This window comes from Orussus abietinus, unplaced genomic scaffold (assembly GCF_000612105.2).
Source record: "Orussus abietinus isolate OABI.00-Male unplaced genomic scaffold, Oabi_2.0 scaffold5, whole genome shotgun sequence".
NCBI lineage: Eukaryota > Metazoa > Arthropoda > Insecta > Hymenoptera > Orussidae > Orussus > Orussus abietinus.
Genome location: NW_019394929.1, coordinates 2,614,741 through 2,627,483, shown reverse-complemented (window position 1 = coordinate 2,627,483; position 12,743 = coordinate 2,614,741). Strand labels below are relative to the sequence as shown.

Sequence of the window (12,743 nt, the reverse complement as noted above, 5' to 3'; positions counted from 1 at the left end):
TTCCTACAACTTTTTCGTACTATAAGAGCAAAGATTTTGGATATGGAAAAAGAAATATGAAAAAGTAGCGACAACTAGCAGAGCGTGGTTTCGATCCACGGACCTCTGGGTTATGGGCCCAGCACGCTTCCACTGCGCCACTCTGCTCTTGCTTAAAGGATCGATAAATTACCCTTTTCCAGGGAAGATATTTTTTTTGTATAAGAAACGATCAGTCGGCTCTAAGGTGTGCTCCCGCAAACCGGCTTAAAGCGATGCAACCGTGTCGGTAAGACTCAAAAGGAGCAAAAAGTTTAGAACAATGTTCAAATACCAAAAATAATTTCCGAAGCGTCCCGGTGCACTTTTGGATACGTGGTGAAAGAATTTTTTATAAAAAAAAAGCGACCTGGATAATCGTTAGCAGAGCGTGGTTTCGATCCACGGACCTCTGGGTTATGGGCCCAGCACGCTTCCACTGCGCCACTCTGCTGTTGCGAAACTTTTCCGAAATTTCTTTCAAGAATACTCAAGCGCCAAATCGCTAGTTTTTATCTACACTCGCAAGGAATCTGAACGACCCCGGATCTCTATAATATAAATTTTCGATTTGTTCAAGCGACGAGTAGGAATACAAACGTCGCTTCCTTCTTGAAATTTGATCTCGTAAAATATCATCCCCTTCAAGCAGCAGAGTGGCGCAGTGGAAGCGTGCTGGGCCCATAACCCAGAGGTCCGTGGATCGAAACCACGCTCTGCTAGCGGTTTCCTCGAAGCTAATTTTTTTTTTCCATAAATATTTTTCCTTCGCGTCGGCTAACCCAAAATTTAAAGATTCGTCGACGACGTTGCTCAAATTTTGTATCGTTACGGTAGCAAAATGCCCGCTAGCTGCGGTTTATCCGGCGAGATAAAACGTGGATTCGAACTCCCTTGGGGGAGATCGGTCTCGGCAGTAGGTAAGTTAATTCGAATAATCCGACGGCGATGGATTTACCAAGGGATGAAAGCACCACGGACCGGTCCGTTCATCGACCTCGAGCAACCTCGATAAACGTCGAAGATAAACTAGGCTTTCACGATTCGACTTATACTCGTCCTAGTAATTAGATGATCGGCTTCAAGGGAACAAACTCGTACCCTGGACCCTATTTCGTTATATTTATCGAGCCCACGTATCCGGAAATGGTCCCTCGAGATGGACGTATCGGGGGCATCTCGTTTATTCCACCGACAAACGACATCGACTGACGTCCCGACGAGGGCATAACTCCCTCTCGGAGGTCGAAAACATCTAAATGCGAAGGGTGTCGGGTTAGGAATACCGTAAACGTCAAATCTCAAAGTTCGCCGCGTAAAAGAAACCCGTCCACGCATCGTTCAAACGTAACCACATAAATTTGAATAACTACTCTTTGGAATTCATTTTTTTATCGATGCGCGTCGATACGGTGGTCGCGGTAGAAAATGTCGATATACGAGCGGACCACCGGTGGCGGATGAGAAAGTACCGTATTTATTGATACTTCCGCACGCCGGTTTATCGTCGATATCGTGGTAGTTGGCATTAAATTGTTTTATAGGACCGAACATAAGGGTGCGGTAATTTATCGCCGTTCTCGAGGTATATCGACGCGGCAGTTCCCGTCTGCCGGAGCCACCGGACAAAGATGCCGCGTATTTATGAGTGCATCGCGTAAGGGGACCGATAACCCACCGCCATTGGTCTGAAATTACCAATAAAAGAAAAAGACTAGCCATCGAAACTCCGAGAGTACCCTGTTTCGTCGACTTATCGAATGGCGACTATCGCCTCGCCCTCGGGTTACGGTTTTATCTCGAAATTTCAGGAAATCTCCTGTTGGAATCGAACGGTACTCGAAATCCTTTGACCCCCGCGAACATCGGAATATTTTTTATAACACCTAACGTTTCGCGACCCGCCGCTCCCGCGTCGCGGTTCCAGTAGTCGAAGCGCCGACATAATCGGACGTGCCGGACGCGACCCGCGAGGCGCCAAGTGGTTAGAGTCTCGCGTATGGTCAGCCGGCGAGTCTTCGACTACCGGAACGCGTCCTGAATTTCCGCGACGTTTGCTCGCGAGACGTCGCCAAGTTGTAAAACGCGGGCACGAAGGAAAGGACGCGTTTCCGCCAACCAGACCGTGGAAGTTTCTTCCGTGCCCAAGGACGAGAGAACGAGGTGAGAGCGGAGGACGATGCAAGGAAAATGGTAGCCCAGGAAAAATATCACCTCGAAACGACATAGCGACCCTGCACGCGTGCACGTCCCCCGTTTGTCTCGATTCTCCTCCACCTTTCCGCGGCCTGACGAAATCCTGTCCCGTGGCGCTCGTAAAGTGCCACGCGTGACCTTGGTCCTCCGCGAGAGATAAGCGCTCCTCCCATCGTTTCATCCTCTAAATCTACGATTCCACCTCGTGCCGATTTGTTCCCCCGCAAAGAGGGGAAGGGAAAATCTAGAACTATGGAAATAGACAGGCATGAGCGTCCACTGAGCGCCATCTTTATCGCATCCCCGCGATCCTTCTACCGAACGACGCGGCGTTAAGGAGAAGAGCGGAAAGGGAACGAACAAACGTAAGAACGGAGCGCCGAGGGAGAGTGGAATCAAAACACCTCAAACGCGACGGAACGGGAATCGGTCCCCTCGGAAAATCCCCAAGATTGGAGAACGCGGAATGGCAAACGTAATGGCGCACATAATGGTAGAGATAAAGGCGAGAAATGAAATCGTAATATTCCGCGTACGGTTTTCCATCCCCCCCTCGAAGTTCGCGAATCAAGGGTGAAAGAGACGCATAACGGAGTGACGGCGTTACGACAACGCCCCCGCGTCGTCCTCGTTCCCGAAATACCCCGCCGAGGTCGTCGGGAGAAGTTGAAACGTCTCGTTCCTTTGACGAGAAATATTTTCATTCTCGATCCGTCTTGTGTCCGGGGCATCGGTACCGATAACGTCTCCCAAAATCGTAGCATTTCCTCGCGGGTTAACCGGGCGAGTCTGGGGTGGGAAGGATGCGCGGTCCCGACGCGCTGCGTCGCGCCGCGCCGCGTTGCGTGGCGTCGCCTCGGATCCCACAGTTCTCACGTCGCTCTGGCCTTTGCCACGTGGCCGATTCGCGATACGCGGGCACTTTAGCTCGAAACATCGTTGGATACGTCGAGCGACAACTTTATGCCTACTTCGTTAACGAAAACCAATCGCCAGCGAGACGAGGCGCGAAGGTGGAAAGGTTACCGAATGGATTGGTTGGTAAAATAGAACTTTTTCAATCCCTTTTCCTTTTCGTATCCGAAAGTGCATAAATCCATGAGTGCAGAAACCCCGACGGCGGACGGAGCGAGGATGAAAGCTCGATGAAAATGGCACGTCCTTCGGCGAGAAGTTTGGTCCAGTTTGAATTTCGAACGAGGACGACCGTTCTCGGTTGCGACGGAAGCGATCCGCGGACCGCTGAAGGAGCTCCGCAACCGGAAATGAAACGAACTCGCAGCGGACGATGCATCGGGGACCAAGACCAGGACGCGATACACACGTGAGAACACCTTCCTTCCCTTCGATCGGTCGCGAGTTTCGTTGTCGGATTCGACCCCCACCGGAAGCTCCGGGATCGGCGGACTCGGCGGAGACCGGAAGGGTCCTTCGAGAGTTGGCCAAAATCTAATCCTCCCAGAAGTTTGCCGTCCACGCAGCGGAGAACTTTCGACTCTAGGGCTCGTCCACATCCGTCGCGGATTACCCACGGGGCAATACGAATCCGGCATTTGCATGCGATCCGCGTAATTTCCCCTTTCCGGGCGGCTGCGTTTTGGAATATGTCACTCCGTGGGCCGCAGGAATAATTACGCATCCGAACGGTTAAACGCGGAGAAGGACCCTCCGCGTTAATTTTCCGCGATCGAGGCGAGTCTCGAGGCACCGTCCGGCAGCCTGAATTCCGTTCCAGCGAAAGGGTGAAATATTTAATGTCCGCTACCTAACCGATTACGTATCTCGTTTACAAGTAGGACGTGCGCGGATTGCTCGCTCCCGTTCCGAACGCGTCCATGTCGCGTTTAATGCACCATTTCAGCCGGGTAATTGCGGCGTGTCTTCCTTTCTAAACCGCACGATTAACTCCGATAATTTCGTTACGTCGAGGGAGGACCCTTTGAGCGGGCCCGTTTCCTCTTTGCCGTGGGATCTGACGCGTAACGAGGTTAATATTAATTCACTTTTTAACGTCACCGTTACGCGCGCGTTAAATGTACGAACGAGGACCTCGAGGGTGTGCGCCCTGGCTGCACTTAGCGAAGCAGTCCTCTCGGACGGGGCATTATCCCCACGAGTCGTTCCACCCGATTTTCGCAGAGTTCCGGAATAAATGCTGCGAGGAACGCCGAACCACGAAAAACCTCGCGCTTTTTATTCCAGCCGTTTTCCGGTGCAAAGTGGAAACGTTTGTACGAGACGACCGCGTCTCGAGATCACAAGGGAAGAACGACGTTTACCCGGAAAGTAAAAACGAGGATTTTTCCGGCACTCCCTCCTTTTGTCCGGGCGAATACGCCGATACCCCCAAACGGTAAATGAAACAACTTTTATCCCATAAATCAGGGAACCCTCCGCAACTCGCGCACTACAAACGGGCCTTGCCGCTCATTCGGTCGTTTTCGTCGATTGCTTCCCGAGTTCTTTCGGTCGAGAAAAAGGGTCTGACAAATGGGTTCATCCGCGACTAAATATAAATAACGTTTATCGGGTACATCGAATACCCTCCGGACGAGGGATCCGAGCTCGTCCGTGAGCACGTCCCCATGTTTGCTCGATGATTTTCATTAATTATGCCATTTGGAGCACCATCGGGGACAAAGATTATTCCCGCGCGGTGAAACCTACGAAAGCTCCGAGTTACGCGTCAGCCATGAGCAAATTATCCATCGTCGAAATATACCATTTAATTTTAATTGGTAATATTGAAAAAAGGACCCTGGAAAGCGTCGCTCGTATTCGGGTCGAGCGTCATCGGTTCTCCGGGCAAGGACGCACCCATATTAATCCCGGTGTCAATTTTTAACCGCTCATCGGCGCAAAATGAGGACACACCGCAAAATCGTTACGGGGAAATAAACGTAATTGAAAACGACCATGACAAGGTATCCCGACGATGGATCGACTTAACGTGGATCGATCGATCGAAAATTGACCGTCGTTCATCGAATTTTCCCCCGATCGGCGTCGAGGCTCTCGTTGCGATGCGCGTTAAACGGCACGCCGCAAATTAATTACGAATCGAATTAAAAGACGGACCGATCGATCGCGCCGGGAAATTTGCTGTGAAATTAAAGACGGGCGATCGGTTTCCCTCGGCCTTCCGCGCGAGATCTCGAGCTTCCCGGAGCTTCCCGGAGCTTCCTCGGGCGAGAACTCAATTTACTCCCCGATTCGCCCCCGCGGCGCCGTAACCCGAACCGCCTCGCACCGTAATTCGAGAAACTTGATCGAGCTTGACAATGCGATCACAAAGGGTGTCCCGGTGTCTGCTCGATAGCTTTACGGAATTAAACGTCCGGGTCACCGAGCAAGCGGCTCGGTCGTCTAAACTGTCCAAATCGAATCCGCAACGGATCGCGATATCGCCTCCCATGGCAAGGGTTATTTCTCGCGTTCTGGAAATTGTTCAACGTCTTCGATCTTTGTGAAAAACATAAAGGCACCTATCCGATTGACTTCGAGTACTCGTTTGATCGATACGAGCCCGCGTAAAAGACTATTTACAGGCCGTACCATCCAAAGCGCGAATAACGAATCCGCGAAAACAAGAGAAATATGTATATTTTATTTAAATTCAAATTAACACCCGCAGGTGTGGCTCGATCCGCGGTACGAACCAGATTGAATCCCCATTGAATTCCCATTGAATCCCCAGCCGACCGCGCCGAGCGACTCGTAAAACAAGACCGCTCCAATTTAAAAGTTTTACCCCCGATGGATGGAGGAACTTGAAAGAACTAGCGCAATTTAGTGCGAAAGACCGAGGGAATAATTTGACGCCTGCATTCCACTGTGGTTTAATTAAAGCAACACGAATCAGGACTCTGTAAGATTATTTAAACGAGTACCTAGCTCGTGTAAATAAATTTCCAAGACCCTCGGTACTCTTTTACCAACGAAATATTCAATGATAAAATCGCTTAATCGAGCAATAAATTTCAAGGATAATTTTCAACGGGTAATAAATATTGTCCCCAGGAGCACCCTCGGCGGCGCTTTGATCGATGTCTCCTCGGGGTTCTCGTTTAAGCGCAGATGCCAAACTTGTTCGATAATCGTAAAACGGAAAGCATTAATCCGAGGATACCGCGGCGTAATCTTATTCGAGGAAAGCTCGTCGTAAAAAAAGTACGAGCAACGTGGGAAACCCTCCGGTGATCGGGGATAAATCCAAGCGGATCGCAAAACTGGAGAGCAAATCTCGATTTATCGAGGTCTCGAATCTCGCGGCTGAGGGATCGGGTACTTTCAACTTGGCCGGATGTCCCTCTTATAAATGGGGGAAAAGCTCCACCATTTGAAGTCTTAGGTGCGAATAGGAAAACGTCCAACGATTTCATTTCTAGGGCGGTTAACGGGAAAGAATTTCATATTTTCCGGATGGATTCGTCCGGACGGCAGGGCGCGTTTTATCGGAGGCACCCAGTCGATACACCGACCTGTAACCGTAACGAATGAACCAGAAACTTGGATAAATGACATTCCAAAGTTCCCGCAAAAAGTCACGATCGGATCCGGACAGAGGGGGATGAAAAACGGCAAAGGGGAAGTCGAGGAAAAATTGTTCTACGATGTTTCGCGACCTGCGAGTAATAGGAGTGACCTGACCCGACAAAAAGTGACCTCACCCAAAATTCGGTATTTAAGATAAGTTTATCTCGACCAGCGGTTCCTACCTTAATTGTTCGTTAATATTCTTCACCTCCAGAGGAGGGACGAAATAAATAATGCCATAGGCGGATTATTTCATTGGATCAGGACGTTGCGAAAACGTTACTTCCCTTTTCCGAATTTTCAATCTCACCCTGTCCGACATGCCAAACATGCCTGCACAAAGAGCAAAAGCTTTGACGTTTCAACTATACGGTGCTTCAAAGTTCCTCGATACAAAATATATTGAGTCTCGTGGCTAGCTCGATCGATCGATTACCGGGGTGGGGAAGACCACGAATTTCAAGGTCCACGAGGTACGAGAAGAGCCCTTTATCGGAACGATGCACCAGAAGAGGAAATGACGGATTCACGAGGGTCTCTTCGATGTCAAATCGTGAAATTATCGCGAGAACATTCCAAGCGATATTTACGCGGAATCATTGCAAGGATCGCGTTATCGATCGAGTGACGTATTAATAGAATGGTACACAAAATGACGAGTCAACGAGACGGCCATCCGACGAAGTCGAACGCGTTCTCGACGGACCCCACCATTAAGGACGCCCCAGGGTCGTTCCACCCTCCGCGATACGATGCCTCGTGACGTTGCTTATTTTTCTAGGTCCTTCGTCCCCTCGCTAATGGAGTCGGAACCTCCTCTCCGAATATCGAAAGGTTCCTGCCGTAGATTTTCGGAATGAGAACCTTCAAAAGACGGCGAGATACCTTCCGAAAATGGAGGTAAATCGAGACGCGCGAGGTGATTTACGAGAGCGGGAGGAAATTCCTTGGGAAGCGGGCCCATAAATCACGAGGATGATCGTTTCCCAATAGTATTTAAATTCCACGGGCCGCGATTTGCCCTTTGACATTTGCAGATTAATTCTCACAACCGGTGGCGGGGTATCGCTCGTGAAAATGGTCGCGATTCGATGCGCGGGCCGTGCCCGTGCCGAATAATACCGAACGGAATTGCGCGAGGTGCTCTCGAGGATTAACTCTCCTTCCCGCTCGTAAATCACCCCCGGGCATTGTCCTGCGGTATCAGCGTCCTGTCAAGAGACATATATCCCATCTTACGTTCCATTCCTGCGGCGACGCCCGGAAGGATGATCGCTCCGCCCCTCCACCTTCCTTGGCGATGCCCCGAGAAAATTACCCTTGAGAAATTAAACCTCGTAAAATACCTTTGACCTGGAAAAAAAAAAAAAATAGCTCGGCTCTGTCCTTTCCACGTTTCCAGATTTTTCGAGAAGACATCTCACGATTACGCGATTCTGCCCCCGCGGTCTCGGTTTCAAGGGACGGGAATACTTATTGGCGCCCTTGTTTCATAAGGGACGCGGAGAGACTCGAGCGAACGGTCGACAGAACGGGCGAACGTGTTCTGGAATTCTCGGAGGCGCTTCTAATATCAATCCAAGACCGCGCGACGCCAAGGATGAGAATGAAACGGTCAGGGGAAAGGGAAAGCCTCCCGGAAGGAATTAGGATCACTCGGTTTGGCGCGAAAGCGAGGCGATATCGCGGGGTCCGGGTGAATCCGGGGGAATCCGGGTTTAACCGAGTACAGGAAGAACCTATAGGGCCACCGGAGGGGTATCCAGGGGTATCCAGGAATAATGTCGAGGAAAGCGAAAACGCGGGTCGTTCCTGATTTCGCTCACGTCTCGACGCCAAGGAGCCGAACTCGAGACTTCGTTAAATTTCATTTTTCCCGATCGATTCGACCTCCTGGACGACGGCGCGGTACAACGCCTAACTTAGCTTTTTCTTTATATGAGCGTTATGGAAAAGCAAATAAACGAAAACCAATCGCGATTTCACGTCGAACGACGTATTCCCGAAGGGCGAGTAACTACTTTTACAACGTACCCTTTCGCAAGTGCGCAATAAAAAATGGAGATTTCGATTAAAAGCGCAGCGGTGACGGGAAAAAGATCCGTCGCTTAATCCTATCAAACGCGATAAAATGTATGTAACCTGCTGCCATCGTCTTGTAGATTATCGTTTTTCCGTGTAACAACATTCTAGGGAGAAAAAAAAACTACTTTCGTGATTAAGAGTCCGCGGCATCTCTCACTTTGTGATCAATGAACCGAGAAATGTAACGGAAAGAAAAATAGAGATCGGAGAAAAATTTAATTCGGTGAATCGCCGATGATCGATGGGCACTTCGGACATCGAGGCGACATTCTCCAAGTCCTAGAAACAACGAGACCGTCCCGGGACGATGAAATTCGGATTGGGATTTTCTCCGTTGAGCCAGCCACGAGAACAGAGACCGAGGGAGAATGGCGAATCAATTTCGGAAGGGATAAGTCCTTTATCATCTCTCGACAACGTGCTTTCTATTCTAAACGCGATCGTCTCGAGGCGCCCTTCGGTCTTATGGCTCCCGTAGACTACCGTATCAAAATACCACTGTTCCGAATCTACGAGGAAATACCACTGTGCCGACTAGGTCGGCAATATTATTCTCCTTTAATGTTCTGTCGCGTTTGCGGAGAATTGTTTATTATTAAAAGAAAAAAAAAAGTATCGTCACAAACCTCGAAAAACAGGTGAATTTGCGCGTCAATCTCGCTTCTCGACGTGGTCGCTGCACGGTCGTTTGAAGGACGTAAATTCGCCCACTCGTTCAATCGGCTTCAACTCTGACGTTTAATCGGTCCAAGAGCATGCGAGAGATAGAGAGCAGGCCTTGCCAATTCGCTTGAATGACAACTAAACAAGAAAGAAAAAAACATAAAACTACCGATGAAGAACGTGTATAAATATAATGCAAATATTGTTTTAAGAAATATGTATGAATTTAAGGATATTCTGAAAATGCCTAAAAACGGTAAATCATAAGATCGGAAAACTGTCAAAGCTAAATATGCTGTAGAGAATTTCCACTTGTGCTCGTTATTTTCAAGGTAGTAAACGCATTGTGACGTTCTTCTTGCAGATGCGAAGGCTAAGCCGTTGCTGGGGCTTTAGTCTAAAATGGACGACGAGATATCATTATTATTGGTGGTGATACTAGCGATAGGAGGTGTGATGATGATGACGGCCTTGCTCTCGTGCTACGCCTGCATATTTCGCGATCTGTGTTGCCGTCGAGGAGAATCGGTCAAGAGAAGACGAAGTCCACGAAGTCCTGTGCAGGGTTCCGACAGGAATCGTAGACCTCAAACGGAAGGGATTCCATTAAATGACATTACTCAAGGAGAGAGCATGCCTACCGAGTCTGAAAAGGTTTAACGAGGGTCCCACCACCGCATTAAAAATTGACAAAAGAAAAATATCACGTCACTGAAACATTTTTTTCATTAAGGCACGGTAAACGTACTCGTTCGAAACTGGGATCACCTGCTCCTGTCTTTATAGTAAATTTAATATTACTGGATTTTCTTTAAAGAATCTTAACCCTTTGCACTCCTTTGTCGAGTGTGACTCGATATCAGTAAACGATGTCTCAATAATTGGGAGTGCAAAGGGTTAATGAAATTCATCGTAGGATTTCCCTTCACAATGTGAATGGTGAGGATAAGCGAAGATGTTTTTTATTTCACAAGACATACCTAAAATGTATAATAAATAAAAAAGCGTTAGAAATATAGGATTAGGATTGTTCATGTCAACAAAATAAGATTTAATAATCTGTATATCGTAGCCAGGGAACTAGAGCAGATGTTAAACTTGTATAAACTGCTATGAGGCAGCCTGATTTATTGTGTATATACAAATTCATTCATACGTATAAACGTACGCAATGTGGAATATATGGCAATATATGTAACAAAAATTTATCTCTGGAAAAAATATGTAACATCTCTCACCGATTGATGAGAGTCGAGGCATCGCTACCACCATAGTAGTAATCCCTATGCCATTCGTATATAAAATAAAATTCTATTTGTATTCCTGAAATGGTACTCTTTTAACCTTACCCGTGTCAAATGATATTCTCGCCGTTTTGTCCTTGGTAACTGTACGGTAATTGGCCTAAGTACATGCCGACAAACTTTCCTATTTGTTACTTCAAGGAAAGTCATAAAATATGGACATCGACGAGTTATTTCTGACTAGCTGACTTGGCTGTTTAACTGCTGCAATACAGACAAAACTACTTCGCGCAGAGTCTGAAAATATCACCAAGTTCTGTAAAATACATAATTCTAAAATATATCATACGTGCATTTCTCGACTTACCTGTGGTTTACAGTGTTCCTCCAACCAGCTGAACACACAGCCGGATAACTCTGCAAAGTTTGCTACAGAAACATTATTAAAGGTCTGAAAGAGACGATCGATGATTGCCTGAAACTTTAAATAAGGAATGTCATTTTACAATTATTGTAAATTATTTAGAATTTAACTCAATAAAATTTCCTATAAAGTAATACGGATCACTCACCACTTGAAATTTAGCTTCATCGGATACACGCAATTCCGCATGACCTGGTTGCGTCTGATGAGCCTTTACAATTTGTTCATAATTAGCTTGCATTATGCGTAAGGCTACCACTTCTTTTCTTAAAGCATTACGTTCTTCTTCTTGTTTTTTCTTCTGCTGGAGTAGAAACTGGATATAGTCGATGGATTTCTGAAGTACAGTAGCCTTTGATAGCTTGTATCCAGAAGAATCGGTATGCTGACAGGTAGGCACTAGATCCTGAAGAGAATCATAACCTTTCTTAATTGCATCCCTTCTTTTTTGTTCTGCTTGAGTATGAGCTTCTCTGCGACGCTCTTTGTAACTAATTGTCGAGTTCTTATTGTCGCTGTCTTCGTCCTCTATAAAAAAATGTTAAATGATAAAATCTGATGAACAGGAAAAACTAGAAATCATTCGATTACAATTAACTTACCTGTATTGTGCGCAGATGATGACGGAGTATTAACCGACCCTGTACTGCTACAACGAGAGAAAGTATATCTCTCGGTTGGACTGGAAGGCTCGAGCTTCATGTCACCATCGGATCCTCCACTGCCACCGCCACCACGTACCGGAATCCCTTCTAAATCGATGTAAGATAATTTAGGCTAAATAGATGTAAGATAGTTTAGGAATATAAAACATTTCACATTGTGAATGTGACAATGAAAATAATAAAACCACTCGCCAGGGGCGTAACATTTCAGTTGAAAACATTCAGCATCGGATTTCCGGGTTTTAAAAACTATTATTAATAGTAACACTGTAAAAAACTCAGAAATCTTGTAAAATATGTAAAATTTGTGACACTCACGTGTTTCAAATCCATCCTTATACGGCATATCGGCCATACCGTTTGCAGCGCAAATATTTAAAATCAAGTATCCCAGGGGAAACGCGAGGAGGTTATGATCAGACGACCAAGATGGAAAGCGTTAGATACCCGTAGCCCCCTCCAAAATGACCAGTTCCCTCAAATATATAAACACACGCACGCGCGCGATTTATCGGAACTTGACGAGTTAATACAACGGTAAAGTAAACACTGTTCGTCACATCTCTTGACTACACAAGGATTCGCCGTCCGCCATTTTCAACGGAAGAGCTCCCGTTGTGAAGTACCGCGATGGTGGAGCCACCGTACTCAACGGTTTCGTAGTGAAGCAAGAGCTGTCAAACCAGACCACGTGCTTGCGTAGCAGACGAAAGCAAAAGCGTATACATGCATACATATATGCATTAGTCACGTAGCTAACGGTACGATCCACGTATTCGACTTTTAATCATTTTGAGTATTCCTCGGCCCAGCACCTATCTCTCTAGTTTTGTCCACTAGTTTCATCGATACAACGAACTTAATTACAGTATATCTTTGATTTATTACATTCAATGACGAATTCACCAACGG

General features: G+C 47.1%; 2 protein-coding genes and 3 non-coding genes across 5 annotated transcripts; 2 read left to right on the top strand and 3 right to left on the bottom strand.

Moving 5' to 3' along the window:
* Positions 1-75: 75 nt before the first annotated feature.
* Positions 76-147, bottom strand: Trnam-cau. The gene has a single exon. It is a non-coding gene; the product is annotated as a tRNA-Met (tRNA).
* Positions 148-400: 253 nt separating this feature from the next.
* Trnam-cau lies at positions 401-472 on the bottom strand. Its single transcript has one exon. It is a non-coding gene; the product is annotated as a tRNA-Met (tRNA).
* A 196-nt stretch (positions 473-668) lies between these two features.
* Positions 669-740, top strand: Trnam-cau. The gene has a single exon. It is a non-coding gene; the product is annotated as a tRNA-Met (tRNA).
* A 2,674-nt stretch (positions 741-3,414) lies between these two features.
* Positions 3,415-10,158, top strand: LOC111674151. Its single transcript, XM_023433484.1, has 2 exons — positions 3,415-3,538; positions 9,863-10,158. Exon 2 carries the CDS (start codon positions 9,901-9,903, stop codon positions 10,156-10,158), a length of 258 nt encoding a protein of 85 aa, XP_023289252.1. The 5' UTR covers positions 3,415-3,538; positions 9,863-9,900.
* Positions 10,159-10,590: 432 nt separating this feature from the next.
* LOC105701293 (max-like protein X) lies at positions 10,591-12,431 on the bottom strand. The gene is made up of 5 exons (XM_012427929.1): positions 12,150-12,431; positions 11,769-11,918; positions 11,315-11,694; positions 11,110-11,223; positions 10,591-11,039 (listed from the first exon to the last, which is right to left on the bottom strand). The coding sequence occupies exons 1-5, from the start codon at positions 12,184-12,186 to the stop codon at positions 10,983-10,985; spliced, it is 738 nt and encodes a 245-aa protein (XP_012283352.1). The 5' UTR covers positions 12,187-12,431; the 3' UTR covers positions 10,591-10,982.
* Positions 12,432-12,743: the final 312 nt, after the last annotated feature.